This window comes from Orbicella franksi, chromosome 12 (assembly GCF_964199315.1).
Source record: "Orbicella franksi chromosome 12, jaOrbFran1.1, whole genome shotgun sequence".
NCBI classification, from domain to species: domain Eukaryota; kingdom Metazoa; phylum Cnidaria; class Anthozoa; order Scleractinia; family Merulinidae; genus Orbicella; species Orbicella franksi.
In genome coordinates, this window is record NC_138156.1 from 8,704,238 (window position 1) to 8,722,964 (window position 18,727).

Below are 18,727 nucleotides of genomic sequence, written 5' to 3' on the forward strand. Positions count from 1 at the left end.
ACAGTATTTAATTAAGTAGAGGGGTCTTTCTCTTAGAAGTTGTCGTTGTTGCCTATGTCTCATTAAACTCCAGTAACTCTGCCGTTGGCCCAGCATTACTGGCAGCGATTTCCTATATACTCCGGACACTCGCCGAGAACACTTTGGAACAGCACATATAACATCCATAGGAAATGTTGCCACAAAGCCGGAAGTATTTCCGCTTTTGCTTCGGCTTAGTTTTGGCCTTCGTTTTCGTACCGCCTGCGTCTCCAACACCCGAAGTGAGCGTTCCAAAAGGGTGCATAGTGGTAGCTTCGTATGCCTTTAAGACTGACTGGAAAGAGACTAACCTCCTAGATGCGAAACTCTTGAAGAACTCCATCAATTGCATACAGGAACTATACACGATATGGAAGGAAGCTCGAAACATGCCACAAGATGTACGAGATCTTGTTTGTAAGGCATCACATCTGGGTAAAACCACATCAGTCATTACCGAGAGAGAAAAACTGTCGACCTTCGTGCCTCTTTATCTGCTTTGTAGAACCTTTGATCTGTACGATCGGACAATGCGGTTGGACATCGACTTCAAAACTTATCGCAAAGAGTTCGATTTGCTGCTGGTGGAACTCCACCAAGTCACAGAGTTGATAGACAAGGAGCTGATGCCGCTGTGGGAACACCTGGACAGCGCCACTTTGCATGTGATAACGTCAAAGCAAATCAGAAAACTAAGACGCTTCCATGCAACCCTCAGCAGCTCGCTCAAGTCATCTACGAAGACCTCAAGAAAAGTCACAACAGTAGGAAGTGGGCTGGTGTGTACGGTGTCGCCTCCATCGCGGTCTGTGTAGGATCGATTTTTATTGGAAATGTTCCTGGCAGCATGGCATGTGCTGCAGGTGTCATCAGTGGCATCAGTGGTATCTCCCTGACGAGCGCCATCTACAAGTTAACGTCACTACTGGACGACATGACGATTATGGCCAACGAAATCGAAGAATATCGGATTCTTCTTGAGCAGAAACCAATTCTAGGTATCTCCTTTGGGATTTCCAACTCATTTCTGTTTCTTTCTGTCATTTTATGGCTTTTCTACAAGCGTGAAGCCCAGGAAAGGGACTAATGTTCCCTCACTCCTGGGGATAACCCCGGGTACGGGACCAGCAGCCCCTTTCTCCTACACCTGACGGTGATAACATCATTTTAATTTCTAGATACCCTTTCGAAAATTTATTTAGAGGTGAATTCATAAGAATAAAAAGGACTTGATAACTCGAAACCAAATTCTCCAAAGGATAATAAATCAAGAGTAGTTTTGATCCAAACTGTGCGCAACAAAATTAGGACTGCAAATCAGAAGTTATCAAAATAATGTGAAAAGACTAACCAGTCAAAGTCTGAAGCCATAGCATTCTTCATGATTAAATTACCAGGAAACTATATAATTTAGTGAATAAAATAAGATAAATGGTTTATTAAAAAATACACACTTAGCAGTCATTCGACTGAATTACGTCTGGAAATTAAAGGCTACTAGTGAATTACACTAAAAATTATGCAAGGTAATTTAAAAACTATTTACAAAGCATGGCTATTAATAAAAGACTTTCTAAAGCGACCAGTCCGAAATAGTGGAATATTAAAACTTCTCTCGTTTCTCAGACGCTGCATGAGTGTGAGAAGTGGCCAGCGGAGGAAGTAGATTGGCCAGTTTGTTTTGTTCGTTGTTGACAATGACGTTAAATAATTTAACAGACAAGAGTTCACGTCTGTCTTTGTGGTTGTCTGTTTGGTACCTGATGAGGCCAGATAACTTACGGACAATAGGAGTTAGTAGCATAGGACACTTCCTTAAATATACGAGGAAAATATCATGATTTCTTCTTTGGATTGAGAAACAAGCTCTACTGAAAAATAATGTATATAATTTTATTGAGAAAAGTATGTAGATTGCATAGAAGCCCTCCATCTGCATAGATCAGTCAGTTGATCTCTTCTAATACTTTATGGAAAGCCGGTTTGCAATTAAAGATATAAATTCATCGGTTGTTTTAGAAAGAAATATGGAATATATTCCGCTAAGTAGAAACACAGGACGAAATTTACAATTCAGTCATTGACACTACCTCCTGGGCTTTCCAATCAAAAATAAACCATACAATTCACATTATTTGGGGACAATTAACAAACAGCTGCAAAACGACAACCTCGCACCTTAGCTTTTCTTGACGAATTGTGCTCCATTTGTTTTTATGCATATGTCTGTATTAGTAATAACCTCTTCCTTTTCCGGGAAACCCGAAACATGTTTTGTACATAACAAAGGGTTCTTTTGGCATGTTACAAAATAAAATCTGTAGAATCAATTCACTTGTCATGTGTTTTATGTTAAGTTGCGAAAAGCTTGGAGGAGTTTTTACAATCCGAGCTGCTATTCAACGGGCCGAGAGAATTCTTGTGTAATTCAAGAACAACCATACTCTTTATAGACATTTCCCCCCCCGCCCCAACCCCCGCCCCCTCTTTCTCAGGAGACTATCATATTTTTCGAAGAAAGATAGCTTTTCTAGGCGACGCGCTATAAATAGGACGTTCTTTGCCTTGACTGGTCAGTATTATACTTGCAACCTTCTGCCGCTGCATTTTTACATTTTGTAACTCGAAAATGAAATTCAAAGGGTAAAATCCCTACGTGTTTGTATTTCACAATACAAAGGGTTTTTACCTTTTTCAGTTTCGGCTTCCAAAGGTCGACAGACAATATTGAGCTGATTAGTTCCAAGCAGTGATGGAGGTGACTGTATTCAGGTTATGGCTACGCCATGGTAACGCGAAAATATTTTCTCAGCCATCTCGGGTCACGCATTTTTTTCTGAGAAACGCGTGCACGACTACTTCGAGAAAATAACTTCCACCCAAACTTATACTGTGTTAATGTTCCACTTTCGTTCGATAATTGTCGAATTCTTTTTCTTTCTATCGTTATTTATACCACTATGAAAAGCTTAATGGAACTTAGTGGCGGCTATAACACTTTAGAATACTTTTCTCCTGGAGAAAAGAATGCGTGACGTGAATGAACTGTGGTGCGAACCTTCGATATTTCAGCAAGGGGTTTTCCCAGCCGGGTATTTTCTCGCTGAAAGTTGAACTTGAAAGTTTGCATAAATTAACATTTTATCCCTTTGCTGTTATTGATGAGAAAAATGAACCAATCAGCGCACGAGAAATTATGTAAAAAAATTCGTTTTCGGTCCATTCAGTTTCGATATTTAGAATGTTGTCATAATTTTCGCGCGCGTGACAGCACATCACATTTGCAACCCTTAACACGTGATCACCCTGTATATCAAGCACTCCGTCTTGTCTTTTGTCGAAGGAGCTGCTGTTGTTATTGTCTGTTGTTCAATCTCCTGCAATTATTCCGCTGTTTGAGAAAACTCTGGTTTCATAATTCATACCAGAGGTTGTTCGATCAAACTTGAAAAGCACACAACAATGATCTGAGATGATTCCGCAAGACAACACGCACATCCGCTTTCGTTTCAGCCTCGTTTTGTTCTTGGTTTTCTTGTTAACGTCTCCAACACAATCATCCAGTGCGGAAAAAAGTTGCGCTGCGGTATCACTGGCCTGGGGTGGCGTCGAGGTAAAATTTCCCCTTGGTAAAGATCCTCAGTTTGTGCGCAACCTTACCGACTGTTTCAATGGCGTCAAGAAAATAGGAAGTGAAATTCAAGTTATTTTAAAAGAGCTACCGGAGCTGATAGATAAAGTACTTCCTGTTGCCAAGAAAGAAGGTCTGGTTCTGCTTTCTCTGTATCTTCTTTACAAGAGCTTCATATTGTATAACGAGACAGTGATCTTGGAGGTAAACGTAAGGACCTATCGCGACAAGTTGGACGCGCTGGAGAAAGAAATGAAACCGTTCAGAGACTTCATAGACACCGAGCTTATTCCACAGTGGGAAGAAGGTAACATTGCTAACTTGGAAAAGCTCACCAAGAATTTGCTGCAAAGAATGGGTCGCTTTTCTACAGAAATCCAAGGGTTGACTCAAGACATTCGTCGGGATTACATTCAGGGCGGAAGTAATCAAAGGTTTTCCGCTTTCCTTGCTGTTAGCGGAGGCGTCCTTTGTGTGCATAACTTAGTCCAGACTCCTTACCCAAAAATTTCGGTCCCGGTATGTGGTGCTGCTCTCAGTATTGCTGGTTTCAGTTGGAGGAGCTACAGTTCTCTTTGCCAAACCCTCCCAAAGTTGGAGTTGCTAGAAAAGGACTCCACAAAGATGAACGAAGAAATAACGAGCTATCAGACAAAAATTGATCTCGCCAAGATGAGAGCAGAACTAAGAGGTGAACTCTAAATCTACTGATTATCCCCTTTTATACTGCCCCTTTATTCTTGTGGTCAGTATTGAAGTTCTCCCTACTCGTTTTTCCATTCAACCCTTAATTGTAGAACCTGCAAGGCAAGTTACTTAAACTAGTGACACTACCGGGGAAGGGGGGCGGGGGTATTCCCTTATATGGGCTATATAGGTATGTGCGGCCCAGGGTATGGTTTTTCAGCCGTTTTGGTCATAAATAGGGTATGGTTTTTGCACTCTAGTCTTGATATGGGTATGTTTTGAGAAGAAGCTACTTTTTCATCATTATCGATAAGACCATCGAGAAAAGCTCTTCATAAATTATGTTTACAGCAATTTAACATTGGTCTGAACTAGGGAACTAATTATAAGGCAGGTCTGAAGCAGGGTATTGATTTAAGGGTCAGGCCATAAATAGGGTATCAAATTTTTGGTCAGGTCATAAGTAGGGTAGGGAAAATCGCAGACTTTGATCATACATAGGGTAAGGGTTTTGGGAAGCGGGTTGCACACCGGTACCCCCACCCAATTTTTCTGAGAGTACACCCCCTCCTCCCCGGGACACTACTATCTAGACAATTTCGCAATGATGGTCATTTCCTAAATTCTTATGATCTATTACTGCTTGTACATGTTGATATTTATAGAGGGGCTTTGTTTCTCACTGGTTAGTTTGCATTTTAAAACTTTAAGGATCTACATAGGGTTCTGCAACATTCCATGTAACTGTGGAAAAAGCGATTGCAAGGCAAGCTCTTAAGGCAGTCATTTTCAAGTGTACCATCACCATATGAATGAACGTAAGTAACTTCTGAACAAATTTGACATTTAGTTTTACAGGCTAAATTAATCCTGTTCACTTTGTTCTTGGTTTACGATGAGCCGTTTTCCAATGAATGTTATAAACCCAAATCCAAGTAGTCACTCATAACTTGCCAATTGCAGCAAAAGAAAATATATAACACAAAAAACCAAAGCGCGGGAAAAAAGTACAAGCCATATCACAAACAGCACGTTGGTACAAGTTCCGAGTCAATTATCGAGCCAAACAAATACAAACTACACATTGAATGTGCCTATCTGACTGAATGACTGTCTGACTGACTGTCTGTCTGACTGACTGTCTGTCTGACTGACTGTCTGACTGACTGACTGTCTGTCTGTCTGACTGACAGACTGACTGATGGAACTGAATTGATTTGCACTGAACTGAAAATCAAACTGAAAATAATTGATCAAACTGAAAATTAAAACACAAAGCAAACAATAATTGAAAAGTTGCAAAAAAAATCAAAAAACAGTAAAAAGTATTAACAAGTGTTAAAATAATTTTGTTGTGAATTAGCAAGCATGTGTGAACCTTTTAGCACGGTGCTTTCACTTGATTGCCATTTCCGGCAAATTTTCTCTGCAATATAACTGCTATTATTCAAAGTTATTGTATGGTTGTAAGGTTCTGACTAACAATGGTAGTGTACATGAAGTGCAGATGTGAAATGTAACAATAATTATTGATGATTATTGTTTCAACAGGTACCATTTTAAATAAATAGAGCGGTTTTCAATTGAGTGTTGTAAAACCAAAACCAAACCAATTACTGACCAATTAGACTACTCAGCCAATCTCAAACCGTAGTAAAACCAAAACCAAAACCAAAGTAATTATTGTCTAATTACTTTTGACACTCAATTGAAAACCGCTCTATACAGAATGAGATATAATAATTGTACCTATATACTGTAGTGAAAGAGGGTATCCCCCTCAACTAATTGAGGGCATTTTAAACTCCAAACATCAAATATTTGTATTCCTAACTTTTGACTATTTTGATAACTACATGAAGTAGTTGATGAAAGCACCATGGTTATTTCCTGCCTCATATTTGTTAATGCAATGAGTAGATAAATGAAAGGTTTTTATATGTACTCAAAAAGTAGTATATTTATTTAAGTAGTGGTTTCATCTATCTTGTAACGTGCAGTGAAATGCACCTTTGAATAAATGTTTAAACTTAACACGGATTGCTGTTGTTACGTAAGATCTTTCTAAACTCATTATTTTACCCTCAGTCTCCTCCACTTTCCCCCCCTCCCTCACTATCACCAATTAGCATCGTTCTTTTTCAAGGAAAATCAGTTATTGTTATGACTGCTCTTGCACCGCCTTCCTCCCTAAAAAGATGATTTAGTGAAATTAGAAAACGTGTTAGGATACCACTCAGTGGTCCGTTTTGGTACCTCATGGAGCTAAATATAACTGAAGGACAACAGGGGTAAGCAGCGTAGGAAACCTCCTGAAATATACGAAGGAAGTATAATGATTCCTCCTTTCGATTAAGAAAAAAGCTCTGCTGACCTAAGTTTAAAATTCCTACATGCAAGTACAGTACTCCTCCCCTTTAATTTCTAAACTTTCCTATCCCCACCCCCACCCTCACGATAATACAGGAGATCATCATGTTTTGCGATCTCGAAGACGCACTAGAAATCGTAAATTCATTTACTCTTGGTTCTTTGTTTTGATTGGTCGTTCCTGCCACTAAATTTTGACACATGGTAGCTCGAAAACGAAATTTACCCTGTTTGTTTGTATTTCACAATACCAGGGGTTTTTCCCCCTTTTGATTTTGTTTTCACGCTTCCAAAGGTCGAGAAACAATATTGAACCTTCTTGTCATCACAGAGTAGTTTTAGATACAGGTGTATCACGTTATGACTGCACTATCGTAACGTGAAATCGAAAAGTGTTTCTACAGTTATCACCGCAGGTCACATTTTTCTTAGTAAGAAGTGTGCGACTTGAATTAATTATTTCTACACAATAGCATTCACCCGACATTTAATTCACTTTCTTTCCTATTTCCAAACGACTCTTGGACAAGCATTATCCACTTCGTATTCTTACTACTGTTATGTATATCGCTATCTCGATCCGAGTCGCTCCTTTTGCTCAGTTTTCTCCATTTGTTTTTATGCCGTGTCATGTATTAGCAATTAATATGCTCAATATTGTAAACTATACCGATTATGGTACAACTAAAAATGGTTTCCGGGAAAACTGAAACAAAGAATTCTTTACTGCTTGCATAACAAAGGAGATCGATCAAAACATAGCTGTTTTTTTCCTGGAAGACGCGCTTTAAATAGGACGTGATTTTTCCTGATTGGGCGAAACTTGGGTGGCTAGAAAAGGGAAAAGTCCCTACGCCCAAAGGGGTTTTTCCCGTTTTCAATTTGTTTGTCGAGCTTTCCTTCACAGTATTTTATACACGCGTGCTACATCCCCTTAACACGTGATCAACCTGTCTATAGGTCTCAATCACGCAGTCCCTCTAGTCCTTTGTCGTAGGAGCTGCTGTTGTTATACTTCTCCGCTGTTTAAAGGTTCATTCGGCGGTTTCATAATTCACACCAGAAGTTGCTCAATTCACACCTGAATTTGAAAAGCACACAACACCAATCTGAGATGATTCCTCAAGGCATCACGCACTTCCGCTTTCGTTCAAGCGTTGTTTTGATCTTGGTTTTCTTGCTAACGTCTCCAACAGAAGTATCCAGTGAGGCAAAAAGCTGCGCTGCTGTAACACTGGCCTGGAATGGCTTCGAGGCAAAACTTCCCCTGGGTAAGGACCCACAGTTTGTGCGCAACCTTGCCGACTGTTTGAATGAAGTCAAGAAACCAGACAGTGAAATTCGAGGCATCATACAACAGTTACCGGAGGTGATAGATAAAGTACTCCCTGTTGCACGGACAGACGGATTGGTTCTGCTTTCGATGTATTTCTTTTACAAGAGCTACTTATTGTACGACGAGGCAAAGATCTTGGAGGTAAACGCAATGATCTACCGCGATAAGTTTGAGGCGTTGGAGAAAGAAATGAAACCGTTCAGAGACTTCATAGATACCGAGCTTATTCCACAGTGGGAAGCAGGTAACACTGCTAACTTGGAAAAGATCGCCGAGGAGTTGCTGAAAAAGATTGGTCGCCACGCTGCAAGACTCCAAGAGTTGACTCAAGCCATTCGCCAGGATATCAAAACGGGCGGAAGCAATCAGAGGTGGTTCCCTTATGTTGCTGCTGGCGGATTTTTCCTCTGCTTGGGTTCGGTTATAGTTCGTCCAGCTCCTAACGTGGCCACTCCTCCATCTAGTGGTGTTCTCGGTGATGCTAGCTTCAGTGGGGTGAGCATTCCTATATGTATTCTTGCTATCGGTACTGCAGGTTACAGCTGGTGGAGCTACAGTTCTCTTAGCGATTCTACCCTTCCGGAATTGGAGAGGCTGGAAAAGGACGCGACGACCATGGGCCAAGAAATAACGAGGTATCAGTCACAACTAAAATTGATCTCGCTAAAATGAGAGGTGAACTCTAAATCTACTGATTAACCCTTTATACTGCCCCTTCAAGCCAGCTGGTCAGCACTGAAATTCTCTCTAATGTTTCCGTACAGTCATTAGAGTACTTGTTAGGAGAATTGCTTTTATATTATCTCGGTAATTTCCCAATAATGAACATTACCTAAATCTTTGACCTATCATTGATTATGCACTCTTTTTTTTTTTTTTTATAAGAATATTGTTTTTCCGGCTGAGGCTGAATATTCTTATTTTTCTCCCGATTTTAGGCTTGTGAATATTCTTAGATTATAGCGTATGCATTCATAATTTGCATTTTTATTATTCCACAATTTCACGCATTTTTATTCATCGACGACTAGTTCAGGCAGTCGAAAGCTTGTAATTTTTCAATCGTTTCAGCCCGAGATCGTTTTAAGTTTTTACCATGTTTTATCCTGGCTGCGCCCCTTCAATATTTTCACACACAAAAAAATATTCCTTTCAAAATCTCAGCCTCGGGTTTTTTAAAATATTCTTAACATTTTGCAAATTTCAACCTCGATATTCATATAAAATACATTCTTATAAAAAAGAAAGAGTGTATGCATGTTGACATTTAGAGAGCGGTTTTCAATTGGTCGTCGTAAAACCGAAACCAAAGCTAATTAGAATTGGTTGCAAATACATGTAACAGCGTGTGGGCCAAACCGAAAACAACGCTACAAAGCCCAGTGTCTTGCTATCCTCTCAACAACTCTAAATTTCTGTAAAGGATACAAAGCTTCAGTTCTAAAAATTTGATGTTAATGCGAGGTAAATAGCTGACTTAGCTCAGTTTTTCTCTTCATTCGATTGACTGGCAGCTGACTTGAGGCGCGGTAATAGGAAATTTGCTGCTAATCACGGTGATAAATTAAGCCATGTCGGAATCATTTCGACTGAAGCCTTTTGATCACTTATTTCAGCAGTGAGCTTGAGCAGTTGTCTAGCATATGCTGAGAAATTATACAAACGAAGAGCTAACAATAACACAAACCGACATCAATGTTGCGCACATTGACAAACGCAAAATATGGTCATTGATTTGCGTGTCGGCACGTGTGGAATAATTTATTTCTGAAGTATTATTGTAGATGATAGTGCAACTTGTAATGTTAAGTGAAATGTAATTAGATTTTAAGTTTCAACAGTTACTATTAATGAACACACAGGATATAAAATAATTATAGTAAAATACTGTAGAAAAAGGGAGAAGCCTCCACAACTAATTGTGAGCATTTAGAAAGTCCACAAATCAAGCTATTGACTATTTTACACGACTAGATAGAGTAGCTGGTGAAAGCGACATTGTTATTTCCTTCTTTAAATTTGTTGTCATGAGTAGGTGTATTGTAGATTTTGTTGCATTTTATTGTACTTTTAAATGTAATTTTTGTCATAATCCAATTACAAATTTTATCATGACTTTTTTATTTGGATAATTAACAACTACAAGCCCCACTGAGGAGTTTTGAAAAAAAATTATTGTATAAGGTACAAAACCAAAGCTAACGAGAATTCGTGGCAAGTACCAGTGGTGGATCCAGACCTTGAGCTATGGGGGGGGGGGGGGGGGGGAGGGGCGTTTTGCTTTTTACCTCTCTTGCCGACTTTTCTTCCCTTTGCAATTTTTTTGTTGTTTTTTTTTTTACCCAAAATAGGGGGGGGGGGGATAGGTGGGCCCCTCCCCTAGATCCGCCACTGAATGTAAATGTAATAGCGTGCGAGCGAAGCCGAAAAGGATGCCAGTAAGCCAAGTGTCTTATTCTCGTCTCAACAGTGCGTTTCTTTATTAATTTCCCTAAAGGACACAAAGCTTAAGTTCTAAAAGTTTGATGTTAACATATGAGAGATAAATAATCGATGACTTTTCTTATTCTAATCGCTTGATCTATTGACTTGAGGTGCGGTAATAGGAGTTTAGCTGCATGACTACATAGAGTAGTTGGTCAAAGCTGTAAATTTGTTCTTGCAATGGGTCGGTTTATTGTAGATTTTGTACTTTCCTTACTGTAATTTTTATCATAATCCAATTGCAATTTTTCTCATGACTTCTTATTTTAGATAATTAACGACGACAAGGAGCTTATAGATATAATTCGCACATGTATTTAATCAGCTCAAAAAGAGCACTATTTATATTTTAAGTGGGTGGTGTACTATATCTCATAATGTGAAATGAAGTGCATCTTTGAATAAATGTTAAAACTTGATAGTGCTCGTTTCTAAATAGAATTTTCTGTATACTGTTAAAGCACACCCATCCTTTTTGTAGACATTCCTACCCAAACTTTACCATAATACTGGAGATCAAGTATATTTCGAAGGAAAGGTTTTTTTTTTTCGAAGACGCGCTTTTTACCCTCAGTCTCCTCCACTTTCCCCCCCTCCCTCACTATCACCAATTAGCATCGTTCTTTTTCAAGGAAAATCAGTTATTGTTATGACTGCTCTTGCACCGCCTTCCTCCCTAAAAAGATGATTTAGTGAAATTAGAAAACGTGTTAGGATACCACTCAGTGGTCCGTTTTGGTACCTCATGGAGCTAAATATAACTGAAGGACAACAGGGGTAAGCAGCGTAGGAAACCTCCTGAAATATACGAAGGAAGTATAATGATTCCTCCTTTCGATTAAGAAAAAAGCTCTGCTGACCTAAGTTTAAAATTCCTACATGCAAGTACAGTACTCCTCCCCTTTAATTTCTAAACTTTCCTATCCCCCCACCCTCACGATAATACAGGAGATCATCATGTTTTGCGATCTCGAAGACGCACTAGAAATCGTAAATTCATTTACTCTTGGTTCTTTGTTTTGATTGGTCGTTCCTGCCACTAAATTTTGACACATGGTAGCTCGAAAACGAAATTTACCCTGTTTGTTTGTATTTCACAATACCAGGGGTTTTTCCCCCTTTTGATTTTGTTTTCACGCTTCCAAAGGTCGAGAAACAATATTGAACCTTCTTGTCATCACTGGGTAGTTTTAAATACAGGTCTATCACGTTATGACTGCACTATCGTAACGTGAAATCAAAAAGTGTTTCTACAGTTATCACCGCAGGTCACATTTTTCTTAGTAATACGTGCGCGTGCGACTTGAATTAATCATTTATACACAAGAGCATTCACCCGAAATTTAATTAACTTCATTTCCCATTTCCAAACGACACTTGGACAAGCATTGTCCACTTCGTATTCTTACTACTGTCATTTACATCGCTATCTCCGAGTCGCTCCTTTTGTTCAATTTTGCTCCATTTGTTTTATGCCGAGTATCATGTATTAGCAAGTAATATACTCAATATTGTAAACTATACCGATTTTGGCGCAACTAAAAATGGTTTCCGGGAAAACCGGAACTTATTTTGTTAATAAAAAAGAATTCTTTTCTGCTTGCGTAATAAAGGAGATGGATCAAAACAAAGTTGTTTTTTTCCTGGAAGACGCGCTGTAAATAGTACGTGGTTTTTCCTGATTGGGCGAAACTTGGGTGGCTAGATAATGAAAAAGTCCCTAGGTCCAAAGGGGTTTTTCCCGTTTTCAATTTCGTTTGTTGACAAACGATATACGAGCTTCACAGCATTTTATACACGTCAGCTACATCCCCTTAACACGTGATCAACCTGTATATAGGTCTCGATCACGCAGTCCCTCTTGTCTCTTGTCGTAGGGGCTGCTGTTGTTATACTTCTCCACTGTTCAAAGCTTCACTAGGCGGTTTCATAATTCACACCAGAAGTTGCTCGATTCACACCTGAACTTGAAAAGCACACAACACCAATCTGAGATGATTCCTCAAGGCGTCAGCGTTGTTTTGATCTTGGGTTTCTTGCTAACGTCTCCAACACAAGTATCCAGTGAGGCAAAAAGCTGCGCTGCTGTAACGCTGGCCTGGAATGGCTTCGAGGCAAAACTTCCCCTGGGTAAGGATCCACAGTTTGTGCGCAACCTTGCCGACTGCTTGAATGAAGTCAAGAAACCAGACAGTGAAATTCTAGGCATCATACAACAGCTACCGAAGGTGATAGATAAAGTACTTCCCGAAGCATGGACAGAAGGATTGGTTCTGCTGTCTATGTACTTCCTTTACAAGAGCTTCTTATTGTACGACGAGGCAAAGATCTTGGAGGTAAACGTTAAGATCTACCGCGATAAGTTTGAGGCGTTGGAGAAAGAAATGAAACCGTTCAGAAACTTCATAGACACCGAGCTTATTCCACAGTGGGAAGCAGGTAACACTGCTAACTTGGAAAAGATCGCCGAGGAGTTGCTGAAAAAGATTGGTCGCCACTCTGCAAGACTCCAAGAGTTGACTCAAGCCATTCGCCAGGATATCAAAACGGGCGGAAGCAATCAGAGGTGGTCTCCTTATGTTGCTGCTGGCGGATTTTTCCTCTGCTTGGGTTCGGTTATAGTTCGTCCAGCTCCTAACGTGGCCACTCCTCCATCTAGTGGTGTTCTCGGTGATGCTAGCTTCAGTGGGGTGAGCATTCCTATATGTATTCTTGCTATCGGTACTGCAGGTTACAGCTGGTTGAGCTACAGTTCTCTTAGCGACTCTACCCTTCCGGAATTGGAGAGGCTGGAAAAGGACGCGACGACCATGGGCCAAGAAATAACGAGGTATCAGTCACAACTAAAATTGATCTCGCTAAAATGAGAGGTGAACTCTAAATCTACTGATTAACCCTTTATACTGCCCCTTCAAGCCAGCTGGTCAACACTGAAATTCTCTCTAATGTTTCCATACAGTCATTAGAGTACTTGTTAGGAGAATTGCTTTTATATTATCTCGGTAATTTCCCAATAATGAACATTACCTAAATCTTTGACCTATCATTGATTATGCACTCTTTTTTTTTTTTTATAAGAATATTGTTTTTCCGGCTGAGGCTGAATATTCTTATTTTTCCCCCGATTTTAGGCTTGTGAATATTCTTAGATTATAGCGTATGCATTCATAATTTGCATTTTTATTATTTCGCAATTTCAGGCATTTTTATCCATCGAGGACTAGTTCAGGCAGTCGAAAGCTTGTAATTTTTCAATCGTTTCAGCCCGAGATCGTTTTAAGTTTTTACCATGTTTTATCCTGGCTGCGCCCCTTCAATATTTTCACACACAAAAAAATATTTCTTTCAAAATCTCAGCCTCGGGTTTTTTAAAATATTCTTAACATTTTGCAAATTTCATCCTCGATATTCATATAAAATACATTCTTATAAAAAAGAAAGAGTGTATGCATGTTGACATTTAGAGAGCGGTTTTCAATTGGTCGTCGTAAAACCGAAACCAAAGCTAATTAGAATTGGTTGCAAATACATGTAACAGCGTGTGGGCCAAACCGAAAACAACGCTATAAAGCCCAGTGTCTTGCTATCCTCTCAACAACTATAAATTTCTGTAAAGGATACAAAGCTTCAGTTCTAAAAATTTGATGTTAATGCGAGGTAAATAGCTGACTTAGCTCAGTTTTTCTCTTCATTCGATTGACTGGCAGCTGACTTGAGGCGCGGTAATAGGAAATTTCCTGCTCTTCACGGTGATAAATTATGCCATGTCGGAATCATTTCGACTGAAGCCTTTTGATCACTTATTTCAGCAGTGAGCTTGAGCAGTTGTCTAGCATATGCTGAGAAATTATACAAACGAAGAGCTAACAAAAACACAAACCGACATCAATGTAGCGCATATTGACAAATGCAAAATATGGTCATTGATTTGCGAGTCGGCACGTGTGGAATAATTTATTTCTGAAGTATTATTGTAGATGATAGTGCAACTTGTAATGTTAAGTGAAATGTAATTAGATTTTAAGTTTCAACAGTTACTATTAATGAACACACAGGATATAAAATAATTATACTAAAATACTATAGAAAAAGGGAGAAGCCTCCACAACTAATTGTGAGCATTTAGAAAGTCCACAAATCAAACTATTGACTATTTTACACGACTAGATAGAGTAGCTGGTGAAAGCGACATTGTTATTTCCTTCTTTAAATTCGTTATTGTAATGAGTAGGTTTATTGTAGATTTTATTGCATTTTATTGTACTTTTAAATGTAATTTTTGTCACAATCCAATTGCAATTTTTATCATGATTTTTTTGATTTCGATAATTAACAACTACAAGCCCCACTGAGGAGTTTTGAAAAAAATTTATTGTTTAAGGTATAAAACCAAAACTAATGAGAATTCGTGGCAAATAATATACACGTAACAGCGTACGGGCGATGCCGAAAGGTATGCCAGAAAGCTAAGTGTCAAGTTCTCGTCTCAACAGTGCGTTTCTTCATTAATTTCCCTAAAGGACACAAAGTTCAAGTTTTGATGTTATGGTGGGACTTAACTTAAAAACACTTAAAAACACACCATGTTTCAAACATTTTTTCGTGGCTAAGAGTTAACTCCAACCCATGGCAAAGTATACATTCTTAAAAAGCTCAAAAAGCAAAGATTATGAAAAAAATATTTCTGTACCCTATAACTGTATTGTAACCTGACACCGGCTGATTAAATCTGCCACCTGCTGGGGAATGCCAGTGCTTACTTGAGAAAAGATAACTCCTACTAGAACTGATCAAAAGGAATAATTTTTACATTTTACAAAAGAAGACAAACAGCTTGCTGGGATAAGCATAGAGATTTTTGAAAAGTTAAAAGCACGTGAAATGATGACCAGTTAAATCTGATACAGAAAATCTAGCATACGTTTCAATACATAACTTAGACAGAATGCACTGGACTGAAAAGTTCTATGCTTATCCCACAGAACGTACTAAAAACAACAAATCCTGAAAATTTTAGCTCAATTGAATAAATCCTTCTCAAGATATCTTTTCTAGAAGGCGAAAATAACTCGTTTTGAGAAAACGAGCTTTAAACTTACAGTAACAGTACTTGTCAAAATAAAACTTCAATACCTTAAGATTCGAGTTCCGTAAAAAACAAAACTTCGAATTTCTTTCAGAATTTTAGGTTAAGTCCCGCCTTAATTGATGAGAGAGAAATAACTGATGACTTTTCTTATTCTAATCACTTGATCGACTGACAACTGCCTTGAGGTGCGGTAGTAGGAAATTAGCTGTGTGACTTCATAGAGTAGTTGGTCAAAGCTTTAAATTTGTTCTTGTAATGGGTCGGTTTATTGTAGATTTTATCGTAGTTTTCCACTGTAATTTTCATCATAATCCAATTACAATTTTTCTCATGACTTCTTAATTTTAGATAATTAACGACGACAAGCCCCACTAAGGAGTTTAAAATGTGAATAGATATAATTTGGACATGTATTTAATCAGCTTAAAAAGTGTACTAATTATATTTTAAGTGGGTGGTGTACTATATCTCATAATGTGAAATGAAGTGCATCTTTGAATAAATGTTGAAACTTGATATTGCTCGTTTCTAAATAGAATTTTCTGTATACTTTTCAAGCACACCCATCCTTTTTGTAGACATTCCTACCCAACCTTTACCATAATACAGGAGATCAGATATATTTCGAAGAAAAGGTAGTTTTTTTTTCGAAGACGCGCTATAAATAGGACGTTGTTGGTTTTGATTGGTCAAAACTTGAAACCTCCCTCTGGTACACATAGGGTTGCTTGTTAACGATATTGAAAAGGAAAAGTTAATCCCTTTCTGTTTGTATTTCTTTCGTTATGACGCCACCTTGATTTTTGCCATCATTAAACTGATCAGTGTTAAACAGAAGCGACCGCTGCATCAGTCACATTATTGCGAAGACAATAACGTGAAATGGAAAAAATGTCTACCTCTCTGTAAGATGCACCTTGGAATAAATGTTGAAACTTAATATTGCTGTCGTTACTAAAAAGAACTTTCCTAACGAAATATTTGCACTTATATTCCCCTCCACGACCGCTCCACATCAATAAGCATCGTCTTGCTTCAAGGAACAACCACTGAATCACAACTCCTGCATCGCCTTTGGTTCCAAGCGTTCACTAAGTTTGACAGCTGCGCATGCTGTTTGGGAATTTGAGACCGTACTCGAGGCCGGGAGCTTTGGAAATCAAGTTAGGCTTTCAGGAGCTGTTGATAAAGCTGACCGCCGTAGCGAGTTCGTGGAGTTGACGTTACGAGCGTTAACCTCGCAAAATGGAGGATTTGGGGTTGTATGTGTTAGAGGAAGAGTGGAAACAGGAAATTCATGAAATATTTACTGAGTTAAATGCAACTCGAGTTCTCTCACCGGCTCTTATAGCGTTTGCTAGTAGGGCAGGTTGCATCGCCGGCTTTTAAAGCGGCCCCCACTGTTGACGATAACCTTGATCGATTTCTAAGAGAACTCTTTTTTCAGTGGTTTACAATAAGAATTGTTGCTTTACGTTATCTTTCACCAGTTTGAAGTCTGCAATTCATGTCAGTAATAGTAGTGCGGCTTTGTTTTGCTTGCCCTGCCGGCTTTTCATCCTTCTGCTGTTTCTTCTTTTTTTTTTACCCAAAATAAGGGGAGGGGGACGCCGGCCCCCCCTTCCCCGGGCCCCTCCCCTAGATCCACCACTGATCTGTAGACCTGGATGCCTACCCTTTTTAACTCTCTATTTATTTCAGGTAGCCATGCCCCTAACTATAGAGATTTAGGAAACAGAAAAAGAGGGTAAAACCCTTGGGCTTGAGTGAAGGATGTCATTATTTAGTAGTAGAGCAGTGGCTGTGTTTTACATTGCCCAATGCGAACCTGACACATGTCAGACTCTGTGCCGTATCCTTTAACTACCTTTCAATTCTCAACTTTGCAACTGCATATAAAGCCCTTGCTACGTTACAGTTTAACAGCAAAACGGCCCGCTTACAGTCGTCAAAGTTTTTGTAATGAAGCGCCGAAAAGAAGCTTTGTGGGCACAACCAGCAAAATAATTGCTCGGTATGATGCCTGAGTGCGAGGGATAACATTCCTTGCAATTGCCGTACAATTGAGATGTAGACACATTTAACACTAAATTTTAAATACAAGAGGGAGTATGTTAAATGATTCCCGCTTTTAAAGATTCCTCATTTTAAAGATTCTCGCTTTTGAAGAGTCCCCGTTCCCCGTTCCCATTCCCCGATTCCCCGTTCCTCGTTTTAAAGATAGCCAGCTTCGAATTTTAACTCCGCATATTATTGAAAGGCGTAGTCAACAGAGACGTAATGGCTGAGCTATCGTGAAATCGAAGTGTTTCTATAGTTATCACCGCAGGTCAAGGTTTTCTTAGAAATGCCTGAGCGACTTGAATTAATTATTCCTACACAAAGAGGATTCACCCAAAGTTTAATTCACTTTATGTTTCATTTCTTTGTGATACTTGGACAAGCATTGTCCACTTCGTATTTTTACTATTGTTATTTATATCGCTATCTCTGAGTTGCTCCTTTTACTCAAATATGTTGCTCCATTTGTTTTTGTGTATCATGTTTTAGTAATATCCTCCATATTGTAAATTATATTGATTACAACTGAAAATGATTTCCGGGAAAGACCGGAACGTATTTTGTAGATAACAAAGAACTGTTTTTGCATGGTACAAAATAAAAAATGTAGAATCAACTTGCCATGTGTTAAAGTTTTGTTGCGATATTTTTGGGCGGTTATTAAAAGAATATTCCCGTATAATTCAAGCACAATCTTCTGAGCATACCCACCCCTTTCAAGACATTTCTATCCCCACTTGCGATAACACAGCAGATCATCATTTTGCGACGGAAAAATGTTTTGTTTTTTTTCCTCGAGTAGGCATTAGAAATGGGACGTGCTTTGTTTTGATTGGCCGCTCCTGCCACTATATTTTGATAAATTATAGCTTGAAAACGAAATTATCCCTGCTTGTTTGTATTTCAAAATATCAAGGGTTTTTTCCCCTCTCAATTTCGTTTTTACGCTTCAAAAGGTCGAGAAACAATATTGAGCCTACTTGTCATCACTGAGTAGTTTTAAATAAAGGCGGCTTTATTCACACTATGGCTGTACTATCGTGACGTG

General features: G+C 38.9%; 2 protein-coding genes and 1 pseudogene across 2 annotated transcripts; all 3 read left to right on the top strand.

Annotated features, from left to right (window-relative positions):
• Positions 1–6: 6 nt before the first annotated feature.
• On the top strand, positions 7–2,479 carry LOC145463417 (uncharacterized; annotated as a pseudogene).
• A 531-nt stretch (positions 2,480–3,010) lies between these two features.
• On the top strand, positions 3,011–6,770 carry LOC145463418 (uncharacterized). Its single transcript, XM_081447172.1, has one exon. The coding sequence runs from the start codon at positions 3,494–3,496 to the stop codon at positions 4,352–4,354; it is 861 nt and encodes a 286-aa protein (XP_081303298.1). The 5' UTR covers positions 3,011–3,493; the 3' UTR covers positions 4,355–6,770.
• Positions 6,771–7,704: 934 nt separating this feature from the next.
• On the top strand, positions 7,705–17,161 carry LOC145463854 (uncharacterized). Its single transcript, XM_081447647.1, has 2 exons — positions 7,705–8,714; positions 12,407–17,161. Exons 1-2 carry the CDS (start codon positions 7,824–7,826, stop codon positions 13,394–13,396), a joined length of 1,881 nt encoding a protein of 626 aa, XP_081303773.1. The 5' UTR covers positions 7,705–7,823; the 3' UTR covers positions 13,397–17,161.
• The last annotated feature ends 1,566 nt before the right edge of the window (positions 17,162–18,727 follow it).